Source organism: Pinus tabuliformis, chromosome 4_1 (assembly GCF_031772625.1).
Source record: "Pinus tabuliformis cultivar Carrire ecotype Pingquan chromosome 4_1, CPIR1, whole genome shotgun sequence".
NCBI lineage: Eukaryota > Viridiplantae > Streptophyta > Pinopsida > Pinales > Pinaceae > Pinus > Pinus tabuliformis.
This window is the reverse complement of record NC_142303.1, coordinates 523,865,968-523,888,690: the sequence shown is the minus strand read 5'-3', so window position 1 is coordinate 523,888,690 and position 22,723 is coordinate 523,865,968. Positions and strand designations below refer to the sequence as shown.

At 39.5% G+C, this 22,723-nt stretch overlaps 1 protein-coding gene across 2 annotated transcripts in view; it reads left to right on the top strand.

Annotated features, from left to right (window-relative positions):
- Positions 1–930: 930 nt before the first annotated feature.
- Positions 931–22,723, top strand: part of LOC149176892 (uncharacterized) — a 145,081-nt gene continuing 123,288 nt past the window's right edge. Inside the window, exons 1-2 of one of the 2 annotated variants that reach the window (XM_089423232.1) lie at positions 931–1,145; positions 8,136–8,447. In XM_089423232.1, coding sequence (XP_089279358.1) covers positions 8,136–8,447 — 312 coding nt within the window. In that variant the 5' untranslated portion in view covers positions 931–1,145. Of the gene's footprint in view, positions 1,152–8,135; positions 8,448–22,723 lie in introns of both variants that reach the window. The other variant, XM_089423231.1, reaches the window with a different exon arrangement.

Genomic DNA, 22,723 nt, shown 5'->3' with positions numbered 1-22,723 from the left:
GCAAAAATGGAATATCTACCTCAATGCCTACCCCACAAATAGTAAGGAGCTAAAGAATTTTGTTATGGAAAAGTTTCGTAAATGGGTATGTGGAAAAGAGTTGGGTAGAAAGAAGAAGTACTTCATCGAGGAATTCAACCTCACGTGTGATCTCCAATCGAGGAATTCAACCTCACGTGTGATCTCCAACAAAAAGAGTACATTGGAGCTAGCTTCGTGTTATTGCTCTCGCGTAAACTTCGGGTAAATCTTGGGAAGAATGGGTGTGTACATTTTGCACGTCTGAGATAAAAGCAGTAAATAAAAAATATAAAAATAAAATAATATATTTCATTTTGGAATGTGATGAGTTCAAAGACAATATGTTAGCATCAATTTCTTGGCATTGTCTTTTCAGCGAGAGGATTTCAGCTCATCATCAATTTAAATAAGAAAAATATTAAATTACAAAAAAGGAAAGACAAGAACTAATGGTCCCATAAACTATTTTTAATTTCATAGAGGTTAAAATATCATTTCATTTCATTTCATTACCCATTCACCATGATAAAAAGAAAAAGAAAAAATCTATAAAAACATAAATATTCAACCCTCTAAATTTTAACCTATAAAAACATAAATATTCAACCCTCTAAATTTTAACCTATATCCTCTTATTAAAATGCATACTTTTAACTATTAAATCTACTTAAATTTCTTATATATAATTTTTACATACTCACTTGATTTTCAAATTCTAAAATTAAAATTTATCTACTTAAATTTCTTATATATAATTTTTATATACTCACTTGATTGTCAAATTCTAAAATAAAAATAAATTTATATTAATTATGACAATAAACTAAATTAATTTCAATGATTTCTGATTGAAACATTAAGGCATCCGGTGTCCACTTAAATTGCGTAAAACTGTACAACTGTCATACATGGTGTTTTTGTAAGGGAAAAACACAAACTTGGTACACAGCAGACTTTTGGATTTAACCTGCCATTCAACTTTCGTTACGAAATTTGGAAAACAATAATTTTAAGTCATCCTCAACTGTTAGGTGCTGTTTACTGGGACACAGCATGTGCAGAGGAGGATTGATTGTAGGTGTTTCTTAACTGAAGTGTATGACTGGTGGAATTTTGTGGATCCGGTAATGGTAATGGCTTTTCTTCTCTGCCTGTATATTGACAATTCGATGTACAGTTATGAATTATCTATGTACACATATAAAACGTATGAACTATCGACGAAATGTTTTGTTATGTAACTGGGATTTGAATAGTTGTGAAAGCAAAGGGCCACGATGATCTAAAGCCACAGGAGAGGCCTGGCCATCCATTGGCAGTTACATAAATTCTGAAAGAAGGGTATATGTTCTTTTGATGCGTAAATTAAATGATAGTATGCAATAGGAAATGCTTACCAAATATTTATAAATTTCACCTTGACCATGATAACAGATCTACTTGAGATTTATTTTAACGATTCTGTAGATGGAATGATGTGCTCGATTTAACCACTCTATAAATGGAATACTGTACTTCATTCAGTATAAATTTGGATCAGAAAGAATATGGCTGAAACCCAACAAAACAGAATCCTAGAATGCCCAGCTTACAGTAAGATTCACATCAAGTGCAAGACAAGCAACAAAAACCATAGACTACTAGCAATGGACAGTTATCCTTGAGTTAGGGAAACTCATAACAGAGGTCCTAGACGATAAACCGATGTTGTTAATTTCATTGCAATATAGTATGACCTGAATGGGCAATAAAGAAGGGACGTAAATTGAAAAAAATCTATCGGAAACAGAAAATCCAAAGTACAGTAAATACATCTAAGAATTGTGGGTCAGTCCAGGGATTGGGGCATATCCAGGTTCCAAACTTTAATTGCACGAAGTTCGTTGTCACCATTTTGTGTACATCGCTGTATGCCCTTCTCATTTTTAAGCGGGCAAAGATTAGGGCTCACATGTGAATCCATGCTTACTAGGCACCCATATTCTCACCGTGGCTTATGAGGTCCTCACTGATCCTCGTGAATTTTTGGAGTTAGCTGTATGAAAGAGGTAAATTAGAGATGCGAACGCTAAGATAGCTTGTAGCTCTATGAATTAGGGCATCAAGCATGAAGTGTTGCTTCCATCGTATCTATTGCTTGATTGAACAACTTTTTGCAAGTCCTTTTTCATCATATCTGCTGTCAACTGCTTTCAAGAATTAGTGCCACAAAGATGCAAGAGACAATGGGACCGATGACTGACCCTTTTCGTTGGGTTCTTCGTTCACATACGACAATGTACACAGCGGCACTACAATAAGAAGCGCATATATAGTGAATCTTTTGATAAACGTGACTGCTATTTTAAATCGAACTTTTTCTAGCTTATGTTGCAGACTGTTTTAGGCCATCATACCATCGTTGTTATTATTAACCATTTTATGCCACAACTGTAATTGAACAACGTGGAAAACAGTATGCTGTGTATAGTCAGCCCCTGTCACTCTGAACCTCACTATCTTACAGTGTCTTGTGCTCACTGTTGTGTCTTCCTCCTTCCCTTACCCTTGCTTTTATAAGCTTGAGTTGTTGGCAGAATCCATAATCCTAATCTCCAAGGTGATTGACGGTTGAGATTAGATCTTACCTCACTTGATATCAATGGTTAGGATTCATCTAATTCACTAATGCAAAACCTTTGCATTTCACTAGATTAAACTCACTCTTTTATAAAAACCACTTCACTTAATTAATCCTTTAATTAAAGTGAATTTGCTAAGGTCGAAGGTTTTGGATGACTTCCACACATTTAGATACTTAGACCTATGCAGCAGTTCTTGTTCGATGCTACAAACATCAACATTGTGTGTTAGTGAGAAAGGAACTTCTTGAAGAGCCACATGGAACCGGCATTCCCTTTGGTCCTGACACAATGTCCCATACATCATCCTCTACCATGGCATTCCTCCAAGCCTCTTGGTTTGCTGTCTCGTTAATGATGTTACTCATCAGTTCCATGTAGTTTGGATTCTGGAAACTTCTTCAGAGGCCTGCTCTCCTTGAATGCGCTCCTAGGAGCCTCAACATGCTCTTGAGCATCCTTCAATGTTTGCGTAAACCACCTAGGCCTCTTGACAATACTAGAAGAAGCAGTTGACTCCTTCTCTCCACTTGAAGGTTGAATTCTTGAATTGGAAACCTCTAAATGATATTCACCCTTCAAAGCCTCCTACTCCTTGTCCTTTGTCACTATTAGTGGCTCATGAGACTTCCTATATGTGAAGTTCTCCTCGAGCTTCACATCCTTGCTCACAACTGTCTTCCTCTTTGTTGGAATGAAGATCCTCTAAGCCTTTGAAGTCTCGTTGTAAACTAAGTCACCTGACACGGGGATTCGAGATTTGTAGGATATGGGGATTCGAGAGTCGGATCTGGACACGTTGACCCCCCGGAACAAGACACGTAGGATTCGTTATATATATATATATATTAAAAATTAGATATTTCTTACACAAATTCTCATTAATGATACAAATTCATTGATTTCAAACATAGATCTTCATCTAGATGTTAGTTTTACTGTTTACAAAGTAAGTTACTAACATTATAGCATGCATAGTACATACAAAATTCAAATACATGTCACATAAATCATGATTCATAAATGAAAGACAACTTACAAGATAGTAAGATAAATACACTGATAACTATAGTTTTCTCATTAAGTCATCAAATCAAAATGTGCTACATCGGTAGTGCAATGCCAATGGCAAATAGAAATAGAAAATATAAAACAACTACAGGTATACAAGCCTCAAGGCAATAGGTAGCCCATGACTCATGAGTCAACAATCCTCATAGTCATCATCAGAATCAACATCAATGTCCTCATCATCATGGTCATCACTGCTCTCCTCTGCATCCTCCTCCTCCCCTGTATCCATAGTCGCCTCTGCATCTGCTGGTGTGGAGGATGACCCCTCTAAAATATCACTGTCATCAAATCTAACAGGCTCTAGCACTGGATCATTGAGATCCATGTTGGCCAATGCCAACTCAACACTGCTGTCCAGACCCATATCATTAGGAAAGACATCCCACATCTTTGTCTTTCCCCTCAACCACTCTTCCCTCTGCCTGTAAATAAGACGAAGGTTGGTGTGCACATACACCATTGTCTCTGCCTTGAATTGCTCAAGCCTGCTCTTCTTCACACTATACAAATTCCCATATGTGCTCCAATTCCTCTCGCAACAAGAGGATGACGTCACCTGAGAGAGGAGCCTCATGGCTAACTGCTGAAGAGGAGGGCTTGTTGCCCCATGATTTGCCCACAAAGAATAGGGCTTCTTAGCCCCCTGTCTCTAATCACATCATATCCTGCAAATCGACCAGTGCCAGTGGAAAACTCTGCAAAGGCATCCTCCACCTCATCAAGTAATGCTCTATCCTGAAAAACCCGCCTGAATGCATCTTTCCTCCCCTGTGAGATTTCACCATCCATGTGAGGAGCGAATCTGTGGGAAGGTCCACCATTCAACCACTCATGGCTATAGTATTTTGGGTTCAATGAGTGAGTCAAACAATGTAAAGGTGCAATTCTTGTCCCATCTGCTGACAAGAATATCCTATATAGTACCACAGAAGGCCTCTGGTGATGTCTCATACTCGAGGCACTCACTCTGTAGAATAATGCTCCTCACTGACTCAATCATGGAATCCCATCTCTCATAAACCTCTCCTCGGATGGGTTTGTCTGTATTTGCAAATCGAAGCAAAGAAATGATAGGGTCCATGATCTGAATAATTAGATCTACCCTTTCCCACCAAGCATCATCTAGCACTGTGTCCTTCACTCTTTTAGAGGCTACTTGATCTGTCTTTCTCCAAAAAGACCAAAACTCAGAAATAACCATGGCCCCAAGAGCGGTCTTGACCTCCCTCAACCTCTTCAACATCATGAATGAAGAGGCAAACCGTGTATCTACAATCTTCAACAATGATAGATTGTTGTACTCCTTGTAGATAGTGAGGGCATTTGTATGATTTTGCACAAAGTTACAGATATGTTGTGCATCCTCAATAATGTTACCAATCCAAAGCACATCAGAAGCAATGGATTTCAGTGTTAAGTTCAATGAATGGACAATGCAAGGTGTCCAAAACACTTGTGGATATTTAGCTTCCACAATCATGTCAGCAGCCTTGCAAACAAGTGCATTATCTGTAATGATTTGCTCACAAGAATCAACACCTACATCTTCAATAACTTTAATAAATAACTCACCCATAAATTGTGCATCCTTGTATTCTCCAAGTGTATCCACTGCTTTCAAGAAAACTGGACCATTCAAGGAAGACACCATGAAGTTGATGATTGGGTGTCATGCTAGATTTGTCCACCCATCAGAAACAATGCTAACCCCAGATGTTGGCCATGATGCTTTAATAGGCTCAAGCATTTTTTGCACCTCTTTTTTTGCCTTCGTCAACAATGTGGTTCTAAGTTTTTCTGAACTAGGAGGCACATACCATGATGGAGACCCGTGAGTTAGAGCTCGACACATCTCAATAAATAGAGGTGAGCATGCGACATTAAATGATATGAAGTTTTGATAGAAAAAGAAGGCAATGGTGAGATCAAGCTCTTCCTGTTTCTCTTTTTGAAAAATCTTGTCCATTGGACCAAGTGAAATTGCTCTTCTTTTTGCTGCTTGTCCCCCAATAGAACTCTCAAATGGAAATTTGGTGGTGCCTTTCCTCAAAAATGGAAGGGGGTCTTCATTCTTGGTTTTTCTTGATTTTGCAGCCACATTTGCCATACCAACAGTGAATTCCTTTTCCATTTCTTTCCTCTTTTGTAAAGGAACAACTTTACAAGCTCCAATTCCACAACCTGGTAAAGCCAACAAATGGCCTTTCACACGGTAATATGTGCTTTTGAAAGAAATGTGGCAAAAGTTGCATCTCCATTGCACATTGCCTCCTCCCTTCCCCTTGGTGCTTGTCCCATCCTCTCTTGTGACATACTTCCACAAGGGATATTTCTCAATGCTGTCTTTAGGTCCTCCTCTTCTCTCAACGTTACTTGCAGCAGACTCTAATGATATTGGGGGAGGAGGGGCATCTCCAATGGAGACATTCTTCCAGTGAAATGAATGGGTAATGACATTGTTGATTTCCAACGAGTCTCTCATCATTCCATCTATAGGGACTACCTCCCTTAGCCTGCATTTAGGAGATAGCTTAAACGAAGAGGGCATGGATTAGAGTGACATCCCTTGCCCTAAGCGTTGTCGCGTTGGGTGTACAATTCGGGCGACAACAAGATCCCCTTCTTTGATCAGAAGTCCCTCAAGCTATCACACTTCCTTTCAAGGCTCCAACAAAGGATGGCTAGGAAATCTCACTATTGGGATTCTAGGGAGTTATCAATTGTAGCTAAATTTCCTTAATTACAACCAATATAATTCTGTACAATCATTGTTCTCTATAAATTGATCATTGTAGCTTCATAGTTCGATTTCACATACACATCGTAGTTCAATCTAGGGCAATTTCCCCAATTTCCTAGACAAAAAATAGTTTGCATGGCAAATTCTCGATTTCTACAAAGTTCGTCTCTTTGATAATTGAATGAAAATCTCCCTTTGAACTTCTGTTTCTCCTCCCTCTAAATGTTCAAAATTCAAACCACCAAAATAATTCCAATAATTCAATTGCATAGGTAAACTTAAATTGCATGGCATAAAGGGGCCATGTATCCCTCGATACACTGATCCCCCTTTAAGGCTTAATTAAATGATAAACCATAATTAGCTAATAATTAAGGACATAATTAAGTTGACAAGATTTTGGGTTAGCTCCCTCAATGGGCTCCCTTAGCCACCTATTAAGCCCTCTTCTCTTCTTCTCTTGTGGCAACATAGCCTTCCTTCTTTTGCCCTTCTCTTCTGCAACCATGATGTGCTTTTATTAATATTCAATGTTCAGTTGGAAATTACATTGTGCGACTTATTACAATTCACCATGCATATACACAACTCTAAACCAAGGATCAAAACTAGGGTATTACATTTTACTCTATGGTGAATTCTTTGGCCCATAACATGTGGTGGGGGGATTGATGTATCACATTGGTAATTCAAAGACTTTAATGCCCCCAAATGCACACAAATTCTTTCAGATCTTTTTGCATATTGATCCTAAGACCAACCCTTTTCTTAGAGTATGGGATAAAGAACCAAGTCGGCTCATGGCATATGATGCTTCCAATTGGGGTGGAGCTTCGTTCTAGAAAAACATAATTATATAGGGAGCTCTGGGAACTCCATCAAACTGAACAATATAGCTGGTAGGCAGTTTCAGGCAGTGAGGTGGTCATTAAAACTCCCCCACCTGTGAGCCTATCATAGGCAAGAAAGGCCACATCCTCAGGCCTGTGCAAGCTCCACTAAACCCCCAAAAGTGAATTCTGCAGTGAGGACAATAATTTTGGACCTAACCCTAGATCTCATTGCAATCTAAAATGCACCATAAATTCATTTTCTATATCAGCATATATCTGTGATATGCTAGAGCAGGGATAATGAGGCCCTTTTTCTGTCATACAAATAAGTGTTCAACCGCAAAAAAATCTGTATAGAAAAGTGTCAGGTTTCACCAACATTCAATCCTTAAGGTGGAAAGTGAACCCCGGTGAATGCTACAAAATGTTAAGTATCACTGATTTATAATTTCTATTAAATATGTTATTTTTATGAATTTTATATCATCCATTTCAGATATGCTACCAAAGTTGCAATATGTTTAGCAATCTAGAGGTAACTTTGTGTCATCAAGTGTCTTAATTTTCCTTTTACTACCCTATGTTACTGCACTCTCTCGTCTTTTTATCAAAACAGTCTTGGATAGATTCTCGTGAATATTTATCATCAGTTAGGCTTGGTATTTATGAGTTGCATTATAATTCCATGTCTAAGTTTTATGTTAGTTCCAATTTACTTGATAATCTTTTCTTTTCAATATTTGAATGGGACAATGTAATTCAGTGTTAGGAAAAAATAAAATGAATGCTATTCCTTTCTATATATGTTGTGTAACCAGAATTTTTTTATTTTATTGACCATGTCAGATGGGATCACTAAATAAAGCCATTAATGGTGATCAGTTGGAAGTGATGTTGTTAACTGATTCTCGTTCATTTCAAGAAGATGATGAAGGTGGTGATGGTGGACGGATACTATATAGAGCATCCTTTGAAGAGTTTGAAGAAAGTTACGTAAATTATCAAACTGCACACTGGATTTTATTTTCGCTGCTTCTTATTTTGGCATGGGGAATTGGTCTTATCATGTTACTTTATTTACCATTGAGAAGATATATTGTTCGACAAGAATTTCGATCACGCGAGTTGTATGTCACATCGAATGCAATAGTCTATAAGGTTTGTTAATACTGTCTTGTGCTTATTGGTGCTGTATTGTTTTATATTGAGCTTATTTCTTTAATGCCTTTCGAAATATACTATCAATTTCAAGTTATTATGTCTTGAAATAATGGTAAGTGTAAGACCCCAATTTTTGGCATATATAAATATATCGAGGAGCATAAATCAACGTTGTATATGTTATGTACATCTGTGGTGACATCGTATTTTTAAAATGGAAACATACGTGTAAATATCCCATCTGGCAACACTTTATAATGCTCATTTGCTTTTGATGTTGACAATTTTAAACTTGTGTTTGGATGTAGATTGTGAAAGTGCATTAATTCAAATAAATGTGTGGATTGCTAAGGGACTGTGGGGTCTTGGATACGGCCTTAGGTAAATTATAAGTGGATGCAAGGAAAGCCAAGTTGGTTTCCTCATCAAGCTGCATTTGATTAATTGGAAAGGTATTATATAAAGTGCATGCCTTGATACGATTTCATCCAAATTTAAGAGGGATTATTAATTTTTCCAGGTTTTGGCTTGTTTTAAGTATGTTTTATGGTTCTGCCATGCCTTTTTTTATAAGAATTGGATGTTTTGGGCACCTTTTTGGGAGTTTCCAGGTTGACCTAAGTGCCCAAGAGAGACTTGGGATCTGTTTCCACCCAAACTAGTAGGTCTCGCTAAGGTCCTTGCGAGCTGCTATGGTGGCACCACAGAGGACAAGTGCCCATTGTAACCTTGGCACGAGATCCCACTCTTTAGGCCAACTCCTACAAAGCCAAGGGAGGCTTCCCTACACTAAATACTCTCCAACACAAGTTAGTAGATCAGTGCCTGATAATACCTCTTGGGAGATGGAGTTTAGGACTTTGTTTGGGATTCTTGCAACTTGAAAATGAAATTCTATTACAGAAAATGCATACCAATAAGGTAAAAACACTCTAATTGTGAGAATAAACTTTGAAATAGCACAATGAGTGAGTGTTGATATCCCTTACCAAGTTTGAGATGAAATACATTGTTGTAGGTCTTGATATGTGGTTGATGATGAACAATTATTTTGCTGTTCTGATACTTCAGACTTGCAAAATTGCAGAAAAAACGTAGAAACTGGCATGTAACCCCCTTTAGGGCCTCCCACAAACCTATAAATGCTCAAATAAAGTAACATTATTGGGTGGAAGTGTTAGGGTGATGAAATATGAACAAAATGAGCAGCCCAACGCTTAAAAAATAATGAGTAATATGAAAGATATTCAAATTTGGAAAATATCGCTCATGAAGATGGGTCAAATCTTTACTAGGGTCAAAACCTAGATTTTCCTTTATGTAGAAATTTAATTTCCAGCAAATTGAAAATTGATTTTTCACTTCTAAAAATGTTCAATTAATGCTCAGAAGAGAAAAAATTGAAGGATTTGAAGATATGTACCTTTAGGCTCAAAACTCTTGTGAAAGGTTGCACTTACCATGCAAATCTGATGCTGTAAATTGAATTTGTAGACCTGTAAAACCGTTGTACAACACCTTGAATTGCTTCAAATTAGCCTTTCTACACAAGACAAACAAGCTATTCCTTCCTTGGGCCCATTAGATAAGATTTAAGTTCAATCCAAGTGATAAATTAGCAGAAGAATATGAAATTGAGATCAAGCTAGTGAAATATTTTTTGTATTTTATAAGACAAAAGTTTTGGAAAAGAAAGTTTTGGAGTTTTTGGAATATATGGTGGTGAAGTGAGGCTTACCTTTGTTGAATTTTGTAGCTATGGTCGGTCTTCATAATTATATTTTAGCCCTTGTAATGTATAAAGAATTTGAAATACATGTTCTTAATGTTATTTTGATTATTTAGTACTTGAAATAATTTATGCTAAACATGTTCTTCATGTCATATTTAAAAGAGAAATTTTCAAAATTTGAAATTTGAATTTTGGCTCAAAGTTAGATAAGTTGGCCCTCCCTCAAGTCAAGTCGGCCCAGTGAAGAGACACACCCATTTTGGACAGGCAGACCACTATATAAAGGCATTCAACCTCCTCCACAAGAGCACCATTCGACCATCACACAAGAAAGACAAGTTCTAGGCATCCAAGTGAAGGAAAAAAGGAAGAAGGACGAAAAGAATGACAAAGATCTCTTTCTAGTTGCATTTCTCTTTGTCTCTCAGATTTCACACGCATGACCTTTTTTCTGAGTAGTTTTTTGGGCATGGCGAAGTTCTGGGCACCATTTTCTCGGCAGGCTAAAATTCTGGGTAGATCTGAGAAGGTTGAAATTTTGAATGGAAAAAGTTTGACTTGACTTGAGGGTTGGAGACTAGGTTTGACCATAGCTTGTTGATCTTGTTGATGTTTGTTGATAGTGCTGGACCTGCCAACATTCAAGGGGTCTCCCCGATATGTGGTCCCAATTAGATCTCACACCATTTGGGATAGGAGCCCCATTCAGAATATGGCCCGATTGTCGGTTTCTTAAAGATTTGCCTTGGCTCTAACTGTCAGAGAGAGAGAGGAGTGCAAATGTGCCTTCGAAAAGCAAGTGTGCCTGGTGAGTGTTCGGTTGTAGGTGTGTCAAGGTTCTTCTACTGCGAGGGAAAAAGAAGGTGAGCCTCTAGGAGAGAGGTAATAGTAGCTGTTGACCATTGGAGTGGCACCTGACGATTATCTGAAGACTCCATGCCCATGGATGTATCAAAGGATGCTTGTAACATTAGAGATCATTATATTACCAGAGTTTTTCAACTCTACTTCTTCTTATCATTTTCTGTTGTACCCAAATTCCACAAGCCCTACGGGATGATGTAAAGTGATGCTAGTATGATGAGTTTGAGTCATGTAACAGGCCTATGTAGCTTGGGACCTTGTCATCAAGTGAGTATTACTCTGGGAGGTTTTTTTCACTTGGTTAATTATCATCTCCTTACGAGGACTTAATAATAACCCCAAAGCCAGAGTACGGTTTGATGGCGAGTCCTAGTGTCTAGAGTCATTGTATATTACCATACTAGATCACTTGTAAAGTTTCGTGGAATTTGGTTAGGTCTAGGGGGTCATTTTTTAATTTTTTAAATTTCCCGCAGGGCGGAAAATTGGAATAAAATTTGTATATGAAATGTAAAAAGTGATGTCTAGAGAAGTTGTATGGGGTATGATTAATAAAAATTACTCCTCTCACCCTCAAATTTCTTCCAAGGCACACTTTGAGGGGTTAAAAATGTGTTCTAGACCCTCAAAACCCAATTTTCCTAAGTTTAGTGAAAAAGTGGCAATAAATTAAGCCAACAATTAAATAAATGGAGAAAAATAAATATCCACACCTGCCAAATGATGTGGAAATGAGGTGGAAAATCATGGAGGAGTTAAAGTGAAGTCCCAGGTGATGTGGACTCCTAAAATCAAGGAAAAAACATGTCCTCCAAGAAAATCAAATTTTTGGAGGGGACCACAAGATTCCCAAGGAAAAACACATTTATTATGGAGAGGAATTCAAATTGCTTGGATGAGTCATCTTTGTGGTGGGATTTGACTCGGATTTTCACTGAAGATGAGTGAAGAGTGGTCTCCTGCCACTCTACTCCCATATGCACTTGCCCCTCCTCAACAACGAGTTAGCTCCTCTCAAGGATTGCGTGGGCCTCTCTGGGGAATTCAAATTGCATGATGGAGCTTTGGGATTGTCACCATCACACTTGGCATTTAGTTCTTCATTGGGATCTCCACCCATTCTCCTATATAATTGAGCCTTGGGCTCTCATATTGTATCTTTTGCAACGAGTTATTGTGCTTGGGGAAGCTCTGCTTCTATGTACTCTTGTTCTTCATTTGAATAAAAAAACTTTGGGGTTCATTCATGATTGTTATTCCATTGGAGCATGTGCTTGGTTCATTGATGGTATAATCCTCTCTACTTGTGCTTTTGAATTGTATTTCATTTGCTCATATGCTTTTATAGAATTGTAGATGTATAGCTATCTTACATTTACAATTGGTTTATGAATATGCTCTAGGTGTAGACTACCTCTAGTTGTTTTCATATAAATTTCTAGAGTTATCTTACCATTGTTTATTGATTTAATCCATATGAGCTAATGTGTGTTGGAAGTTTTGTAGAGGATCATTGTTGAATCAACTAGCAAGCGTGAGGGGAAGTCTTCAAGAGACCAACCCACTCTTGGCATTGTTTTCAAGGAGCTCTCATTGTTATTTGAATTTCATAAGTCTAATCTTTAGAAGTACTTATTCTTGCAGGTTCTCTTTTACATAATTTATGCATTAGTCAAAATATCGAAAAATCTTTCGTATCTTATGATCTTGTGTTTTCATCTCTTTATCTAGTTGATTAAGAGCTTCTTATAAGATAGACAATCGATGGGGTCTTTTCCCATCACTTGATTTAGTTTTTTGTATAGTATTTTGTAGCATTATCACCCACTTACATGCTCTCTTTTTCACACTAACTTTGGTCTTAATTTTGTAGCCCTAACATTCTTTCTTGTGGGACCTCTCAAGCTTCAAGACTCATTCCAAGGAGGCTAGGTCGTGCATCATTTTGGAGCTTGTATTCTCTAATTGTAGAATCATTTCATCCCTTTGAGACTCCCATAGCTTGAAGGGATTTCCTTGTTGTTTCAAGATTTTAATTGTGTTTTCCATCAATTCGTTGGGCAACCCCTTAAGAGGCTCTAACCATCATTATAAACCATAATAATAAAAATTTATGTTTTTGTTGTGGGAGCGTGGGTTTACCCATGGCATCCTATTTCTCCATTTAGGGAGAAAGGCTTGTGGGTGGATTGATTGTTAACATTTCTATTTCTTTCATTTTTCACACATATGCATGTTCTAGTTGGGAAGTAACACAAATCACATTTTTTTTTCTTCAAGTTTTCTACATGCTTTAAGCTTGCACCCCCTATCATTTTTTCCGGAGAAAAATCAAACTTTTTATTAAGCCAATAAAAAGTTACAGCTGTAGATGCATTAAGCATTCTTGAAAATTGTAAGTCCATAATGAAGCAGAAAAAACAAAGCGATACTGAGTAGAAGAAAAAAACATAAATGCTACGTAGAATCCACGAGCAAAAAACCATAAGTCCATATCTAGGCCTCCCCATTATTGGAGAAAACAACCCTTACATAAAAACTATTTTTTAAGAACAACTGTAGCCAGTGTATCCACAACTAAATAAAAGTACTAGTGGTGTCAAAATATCAAAAACTAGCCTAGCTGATATGAAGCATCAAAAAAGATAAAGTAAAATGTAACTGTCAGAGCTCAATGGAAATATGCATGGATCATCTGTTGTAAGGATACTGATCTGTTAAGTTATGGTATGTTCTATGCTTATAATAGTTTACTTCTTTTTCTTATTAAGTTCCACAGATTAGCAATCACATGTACATAAAGTAAAGTGCAGATAGAACATTAAATGATCGACAGAAAACAAGCCAAGACAAGAGACACAAGATGTGGCGGCTAGCCAGGGACAAACCCCACAATGTGTGGGAAACCTTTTGATCAAATCTTCTTTTATCTTCAATAATTCAGCAGAGAGAAATAGTACAATAAATCTGATTTATATCAGCAGTAGCAAACCCTAGATTAGCAGCATCAACATTAGCGGCTTCATCATCAAAACTAGGGCAGACGATATTTCGCAAACCGACCGTCGGATCGGCTTGATTCCACTACCAAAAGTTGTGGCTTCCAGAGGAAGTTCAGATGAACCTACAACGCAGTTCAGATGAGGATATCTTCTAGTCCACGCAGGTCAAACTTCACTTCTGCAGTTGCAGCTTCAGTTTCAGCAGCTTCCTTCAAACTAGGGCAGTCGATATCTTGCAAACCGTCCGTCGGATTGACTTGATTCCACCACCAAAAGTTGCAGCTTTCAGAGGAGGTTCAGATGAACCTACAACGCAGTTCATATGAGGAGATCTTCTGGTCCACGCAGGTCAAACTTTACTTCTGTAGTTGCAGCTTCAGTTTCAACAGCTTTCTTCAAACTAGGGCAGTCGATATCTTGCAAACCGTCCGTCGGATTGACTTGATTCCACCACCAAAAGTTGCGGCTTTCAGAGGAGGTTCAGATGAACCTACAATGCAGTTCATATGAGGAGATCTTCTGGTCCACGCAGGTCAAACTTTACTTCTGCAGTTGCAGCTTCAGTTTCAGCAGCGTCCGGCTTCACATGTGTGAGGGAGAGACCCTTTTCTGCGCAGTAGAGAAGAGACTCTTTTCTGCGCAGTAGAGAGAGAGAGAGATGTGATGAGATGAGTGAGTGAAAATGAGGAAAAGTCCTAAATTTATACACAAATGTTGATGTTTGAATAGATGTGACTGTTGGGTTTTTGACCCTACATGAGTTATAGGTCGGCTTGATAATAATTCCATAATCAAAATAAATTCATATCTCCATTAATAATTATCGGAATCAGATGATCTTTATATCAATCCCACACCTTTCGACGAGAGGAATCTAATAAAAATATTATCAGCCATGAATAAGATGACCCACATGAAGTTTGGCCATAGTTTCCAATTTTAACACTCCCTCTCAACTAGGGAGAACTTCATCTGCAATCTGTCTATCGATCATTACCATTTATCCATCAAATGCACTGCCCTGTACAGCCTGACCCTTGCCCTACTCTGCTCTATTCTGCCTGTTCTGCTTTGTCTTGTTCTGCCTTGTACTGATTTGTATTGTTCTGCTCTGCTTTTGTCCGAATTATGAAGAAGAAGAAATGGTCGAGGATGTATCATCTGACTCAAAGTCAGTCTCAGAGTATGTACCACTAGTCCTAGACCAGTCTCAACCAACCCGAAGTCAGCATCATAGTGAGTACAACTCCACTGGTCCCAGACCAGTATCATCCTCCACTGACTCAGTCAGTCTCAGAGTGCGTACCACTGGTCCCAGACCAGTCTCAACCGACCTGAAGTCAGCTTCATAGTAAGTACCACTCCTACCACTGGTCCTAGACCAATATTGTAGTCTCAGAGAGTGTACCATTGGTCCCAGACCAGTCTCAACAGACCCGAAGTCAGCGTCATAGTATGTACCACTCTCACTGGCCCCAGACCAGTACTTCACTGACACGAAGTCAGTCTCAGAGTATGTACCACTGGTCCCAGACCAGTCTCAACCGGCTCGAAGTCAGTGTCATAGTATGGTACAACTCCTACCACTGGTCCCAGACCAGTATCATTGATCCCAGATCAATGGAGGTCATCCTAGCGTAGGGAGTACGATAGATACAACGATACGTCCATCGGTACTACTATGGTCCCTAACTTCATTCCCTGCTCATTGATCAGATGAGAGGTACTTCCCATGAGTCCCAGACTGCATGGGTAGGATGCCTCGACAGGAGAACTTAATCAATCCCGTCCTCATAGGAGAACACATCAATCCTGCTACAATCGCCATGGAGAACACATCAATCCAGGCCTCACAGGAGAACACATCAATCTTGGCCTCACAGGAAAACACATCAATCCTGCTACAATTTCCATGGAGAACACATCAATCCAGGCCGCCATGGAGAACACATCAATCCAGGCCTCACAGGAGAACACATCAATCCTGCTACAATCGCCATGGAGAACACATCAATCCAAGCTTCATAGGAGAACTAATCATCCTGCTACACAGGAGAGCGAATTATCCTGTTCCACAAGAGAGCAAATCATCTTGTCCCACAAGAGAGCGAATCATCTTGTTCCAGTGCGCACCACCAGGGGAGGGTGTGTCACCCTGTGGTCGTATGTTGCTCCAGTAAGAACCGCAAGCCCTCAGAGCTCCTAGAGCTCAATGTATGCAACATGCAGGACCCTTGTACAAGGGTTTCTTGACGACTCCAAGTCGTTTGGGAAAATCACAGATTAGATCTTTTCTCGGGGCTTTGACAATGTGTATCGATCTGTATATCATCTTAATGCGATGGAGCCTCCTTGCTCATCGACTTACCATATCCCAGATGATGTCTATCTACTGGAGCAATCGACGAATACGGGATTCCTCAATAATCGAATCCCACCTCTGGTTGTTACAGAGAATCACAGTGGTATGTGTCCAGACTCCAAACAGCTCACTGAAGAGCTTCCCCAACCAGGCAGCTTCATACAAGATCATACTCGTAGATATGTATCTGGTCTTGGCGGTGCTTATGGCAACCGACTTCTGCTTTCTGCTCATCCATTATATCGAAGTAGAATCCAAAGAGAAACAACACTAAAAAATGCTCCAGTGATCCTCCACACTACTTGCCTAATCAACATTCGAATAATCATGTAGTTTCATATTTCCGACAGTGTATCTCAATCCATGGGAGATTGTGTCTGAAGACATCTCAGAAGATTCTTGGCACCAATCTAGTGAGGCTCAACCAAATATGAGCTCACAATACTAACTGCAAAACATATGTTCGGACGGAGGTTCACCAAGAACATCAACGCGAATGAGTTTTTGAAACTCAGAGGCATTTCCCAAATCTGGTCCGAGATCACTACCATATAACTTCTGAAAGTTAAGATCCTCGAGGTAGTCACAGGCTTGTAGTCCATCATACCGAATCTTTCCAATATCTTTATCACATATTTTCCTTGAGATAGGAAAATTTCCCTTGGCTTCTGCCACACTTCAAGTCCTTGGTTCTTCATTTCAAATTCAGAAGCCAGCTCCCTCTTACATTTGTGAATGAGAGGGTATGCACCTGTTAGAAAGAGGTCATCCACATACAACACCAGTATGAGAGGTTTGTGATCTTCAACCTTAAAGTAAAGGTTAGGATCGGCTTCACTCCTAGTGAATCTCAGCTTCATCACGTAGCTATCGATCCTCTCATACCATGCTCGGGGTGCTTGCTTCAGCCCATAGAGAGCCTTCTTCATACATGAGATTTTCAATCATAAATCTCAAATCCTTCGGGTTGCTCCACATAGACCTCTTCTTTGATCGAACCGTGCAAGAACACGGTCTTGACATCCATCTGATGTAGGTTCCATCCTTGTGAAGCCACAAGGGCTATGATCAAGCGGATGGTCGTATATCTGGCAACAGGTGCAAATATCACATCATAGTCTATACCTTCCTTTTGGGAGAAACCACGAGCAACAAAACGAGCCTTATACTATTCCATACTTCCATCTGCTGCAGCTTTATCTTGTAAAGACATTTTGAAGTAACAATTGTCTTGTCTTGGGGTCTGGGAACTACTTCCCAGACATCATTCTCCATAATGGTCATAACATCCTTCCATACTAGTTCCCAGACATCATTCTCCATAATGGTCATAACATCCTTCCATACTTGATGCTTGACGACATCTGAGAATGATGAAGGTTCATTTTGTATGATTGTGCTCATACTGGTCAGGTACCCCTGATACCTGTTGGGTTTCTTACTTTTACGGAAGGTTCCTCGGGGTGCAGCATTTCCTTCAACATCATCAAGTAGCCCCCTAAGCCATGAAGACCTTCCTGGAAGAGGAAGGCTCAGGTGGATAAATAACATCCATTGGTTCTTCCACATCAGGCATTGTTACATCATCTACCCATAGAGACAACTTCCACAATCGTACGGTGCCACACCATTCTGCTCTGGAGTATGTGGTGTAATAGTCTCCCTCTTAATGCCAACCTCAGGTATGCTTGAGTGAACCAACTGTAATATATCAGAGGTCTTGCTTAGGCTTGAGGGGAATGGTCCCCTTTTGAGCTTTCCTTCGGCACATCCTGGACATACACCACCTTTCTCTACTCGGAATTTGGGCATCCCTGTCACCATTTGTCTTACACCGAGTAGAGCTTTATAATGAAGGGGGGCAAACCTCCGATGCCAAAGTTCGGACTAAAGAGATGTGTCATAAGACATGACACCTAGCGGACTTCCATCGACCTGATATAATGAATCAACACGAAACCCAAGAGTAAAGGCATCTTTAACATTATTTTTCCATATACGTACCTTGCCATCGCTGAAGGTTACCTTGTAGACTTTGTCTTCCATTGCCAAGATGGACACCAGGTCCTTTTTGAGGTCAGGTGCATTTAATACATCCTGGAATTTCTAGCCTTCTTGAATGGTTGTCCTCTTCCTTGATTTCCAACATTCCTTTTATCTTTGCTATTGATTTTTCCATCCCTTCGATTACCATGAGAGGGATTTTGATCATCGTCACGGTGAGAGTCCTTTCTATCAGGGCATTCCCTTGCATAGTGACCTGCTTTATTGCAAATGTAACATCGTCATTTTCTTCCACCCTTAGGTCTAGCCTTTCTTTTCGATTTACACTCGGAATTGTTTCTTTTCTTAGTATGAGAAGAAAAGGCAACAGGAGGACCTTTAGGCATGGGCATTTCTTGCTCTTCTACCCTTGTTTCTTCTTGAATGCATCTAGCCATTAATTCCTCAAAACCAGGAATTACATTATTGTTTAGAAGAGTAGTCCTGAACACGTACCATTCGGATGGTAATCCTCCAAGAGTTGTGAGTGCCATTTCCCTGTTAGTAATAGTTTCCCCAATAGATAGGAGATCGTTCTTGATCTCAGTGATTCTTAAGAAGTATGCTTGCATACTCTCATCTTTACCCTTCTTGATTTCCCTCAGCTTATTTTTAAGAAACAAAACTTGATTTGCATCATTAACTTTAAATAAACTCACCAGTTTATCGTAGATTTCCTTGGAGGTGTTTAGATCAGAGATGTAGGCCACCAAGTGCTTGTCGATAGAGTCCCGAGCGCTTGTCGATAGAGTCCCAGTTGATCTTCTGTTTTGACTTCTCCGGTTTTTCATTCGTTCCAGGCAGCAGCGTATGCATTTGATGGAGGCTCAACAATATTGCCTCTTACATGGTCCAACACTCCTTGATCTTCTAGGATAGCCTTGCCAATCTTCTCTTCGGTGATTGCTCTTGCTCTTGCTCGGGCTTTGTCTTCACCTCAGCTCTGATACCATGTTAAGTTATGGTATGTTCTATGCTTATAACAGTTTACTTCTTTTTCTTATTAAGTTCCACAGATTAGCAATCACATTTACATAAAGTAAAGTGCAGATAGAACATTAAACGATTGACAGAAAACAAGCCAAGACAAGAGACACAAGATGTGGCGGCTAGCCAGGGACAAACCCCACAATGTGTGGGGAAACCCTTTGATCAAATCTTCTTTTATTTTCAATAATTCAGCAGAGAGAAATAGTACAATAAATCTGATTTATATCAGCAGTAGCAAACCCTAGATCAACAACATCAGCGTTAGCGGCTTCATCATCAAAACTAGGGCAGACGATATTTTGCAAACCGACTGTCAGATCGGCTTGATTCCACCACCAAAAGTTGCAGCTTCCAGAGGAGGTTCAGATGAACCTACAGTGCAGTTCAGATGAGGATATCTTCTAGTCCACGCAGGACAAACTTCACTTTTGCAGTTGCAGCTTCAGTTTCAGCAACTTCCTTCAAACTAGGGCAGTCGATATCTTGCAAACCGTTTGTCGGATTGACTTGATTCCACCAACAAAAGTTGCAGCTTTTAGAGGAGGTTCAGATGAACCTACAATGCAGTTCATATGAGGAGATCTTCTGGTCCACGCAGGTCAAATTTTACTTCTGCAGTTGCAGCTTCAGTTTCAACAACTTCCTTCAAACTAGGGCAGTCGATATCTTGCAAACCGTCTGTCGGATTGACTTGATTCCACCACCACCAAAAGTTGCGGCTTTCAGAGGAGGTTCAGATGAACCTACAATGCAGTTCATATGAAGAGATCTTCTGGTCCACGCAGGTCAAACTTTACTTCTGCAGTTGCAGCTTCAGTTTCAGCAGCTTTCGGCTTCACATGTGTGAGGGAGAGACCCTTTTCTGCGCAGTAGAGAAGAGACTCTTTTCTACGCAGTAGAGAGAGAGATGTGATGAGATGAGTGAGTGCAAATGAGGAAAAGTCCTCCTGAGTTTATACATAAATGTTGATGTTTGAATAGATGCGATTGTTGGGCTTTTGAGCCTACATGAGTTATAGGCCGGCTTAATAATAATTCCATAATTAGAATAAACTCATATCTCCATGAATACTTATTGGAATCAGATGATCTTTATATCAATCCTACACCTCTCGACGAGAGGAATCTAATAAAAATATTATCAGCCATGAATAAGATGACCCACATGAAGTTTGGCCCTAGTTGCCAATTTTAACATGATCTGACACACGGATCCTCCCCTCCAATTATGTTATGCTCCAATCGCCCAAAACCTGTTGCAGGCCCTCCTTATAAAGGAGGTCTGCCTCTGCGTTCCGCTCCCTGTATATGTGGCAAACAGATATAGAATCAAAACCCATTTTAGGTTGTAACATTTCTTCTATAAGTGTAATCAAAATGTGATTTTGACATCTCTGAACTTCATTAAACCAGTTTATAACATTTAAAGAGTCATTGAAAATTTGAACTGAATCAAATCCCAATTTGTTGACATGAAAATGTGATTTTGAACATCTTTGAACTTCATTAAACCAGTTTATAACATTTATAGAGTCACCGAAAATTTGAACTGAATCAATCCCAATTTGTTGAAGCCAACACAATAAATATTTCAATGATTGGAGTTCTGCGAAGTTGTTTGATCTCGAACCAAGACCAACTGAAGCTCTTAATAGTTTGTGTTCATTGATGTATATTACCAACCCTGCCCCACATCTGTTCTGAGCATCAGAGGCACCGTCGAAATATACCCAAGGGATATGTGGTTTGATTTGTGCTTCTCTAATGATCCAAGGAGTTTGACTTGGAGAAGGCAAGGGTATTAAAGCAAAAATAGAGGCACACTTTGTCGCAATAGGTGAAGGTGACGAAGGGGTGTCCTGAAAAATGCCTTTGTTTCTTGCCAACCAAATGCCCCATGTGATGATTAGAGGAATATTTCTCAAGTTTTCATCATGTGCTGAGTTCCACCAATTTTGCCAAGCTTCCAAAATACTTACCCCATTCTAGATAAGTCTAACCCCTAGTAAACTTAGCGTGGCCTCCCAAATTTTGATAATGAAAGGACAACTTAAGAACAAATGGCAAACTGATTCTTCTGAATTTTTGCATAATATACACCAACCAGGCCCATGTTTGTTCCTTTTTTGCAGGTTGTCCCATGTGGGCACTTTGCTCTTAAGGAGGCACCAGAAGAACAGTCTTGACTTTGTTGGGCATTTCAATTTCCAAAGTGTTTTACACCACCAAGTCTACACCCCCTGAGCTCTCCTAACCATTTGATAACTATAGCCATATTTTGGAGAGTATTGACTTGTAGGTGCATGAACCCATTGAAGTGCATCTAGACAATCCCTTATCGTGACATTTGTACGCTGCAATTCTTTGATATAGATCTGCCGATTGTGAAAATTCCTTATCCTCAAGGAACCCCTACTGCAGCAAATCTGAATCTATTTCACCTACTTGATTTTAATTACATTCATCAAGTTATTCTTTTGAATACTGAAGCAAATTACTTTTGCAGCATACACTACTTAAATTTGATTACGTGAAACAAGGAAACTTAGCAAAGAACAAGATACATAGGACACAGTTATGTTTGGACAAAATAGTCCCCGGAAAAACCCAATGCGGGAAAACCGGTGCAGCAGCTCTGAGGGTTTATTATTATGTAGAAGAAAATTCTGAATACAAATCTAGGATGCTCAACTAGCAATCCTTTATATAGAAAATACTGGACAAAAGATTGGTGAAATGATCTCACACTGTCACTGGAGAACCAATGGCTGATCCTCAATTTTGGGAGGCTCTGCGTCACCTTTTGATGGCCTCTGCGTGAAATTGTGTCACCCTGGGCAACTTCTGCATCACCCCTCTTGGGTATTACGTTGCCTCTCTGCTCTGGATCTTCTGTTGGTTGAGAAATCGACTTTCTTGCCTCCAGTCTCACAACCTGGCTTCTGGCAACTGAACTTCGAACTCCCTTTGTAGAAACTCGACTTCCCCTCACTGACTGTGCTGCCTCTGTGTCAACACTGCGTAGGCCAATGTCAACCCTCCTCTGGACGTCTTTCTGTCCTCTCTCTGTTTTGTATTCTCCGGAAATTCCTTCTATCGGATTCTCACTGTTCCTCTGCTGCAAGATCTCCCCAATCGATTTTCCTTCTGAGAGCGTCTCACCTCAGAAAATCGATTTCCTCAATCTGTGTCTGTGTGTTTCTAAATGAACCCCATGCCTCCTTCTTATATTTTTCTCGTTGAGACTTCAACGACCGAGATTATGTCTCTAATCAACGAC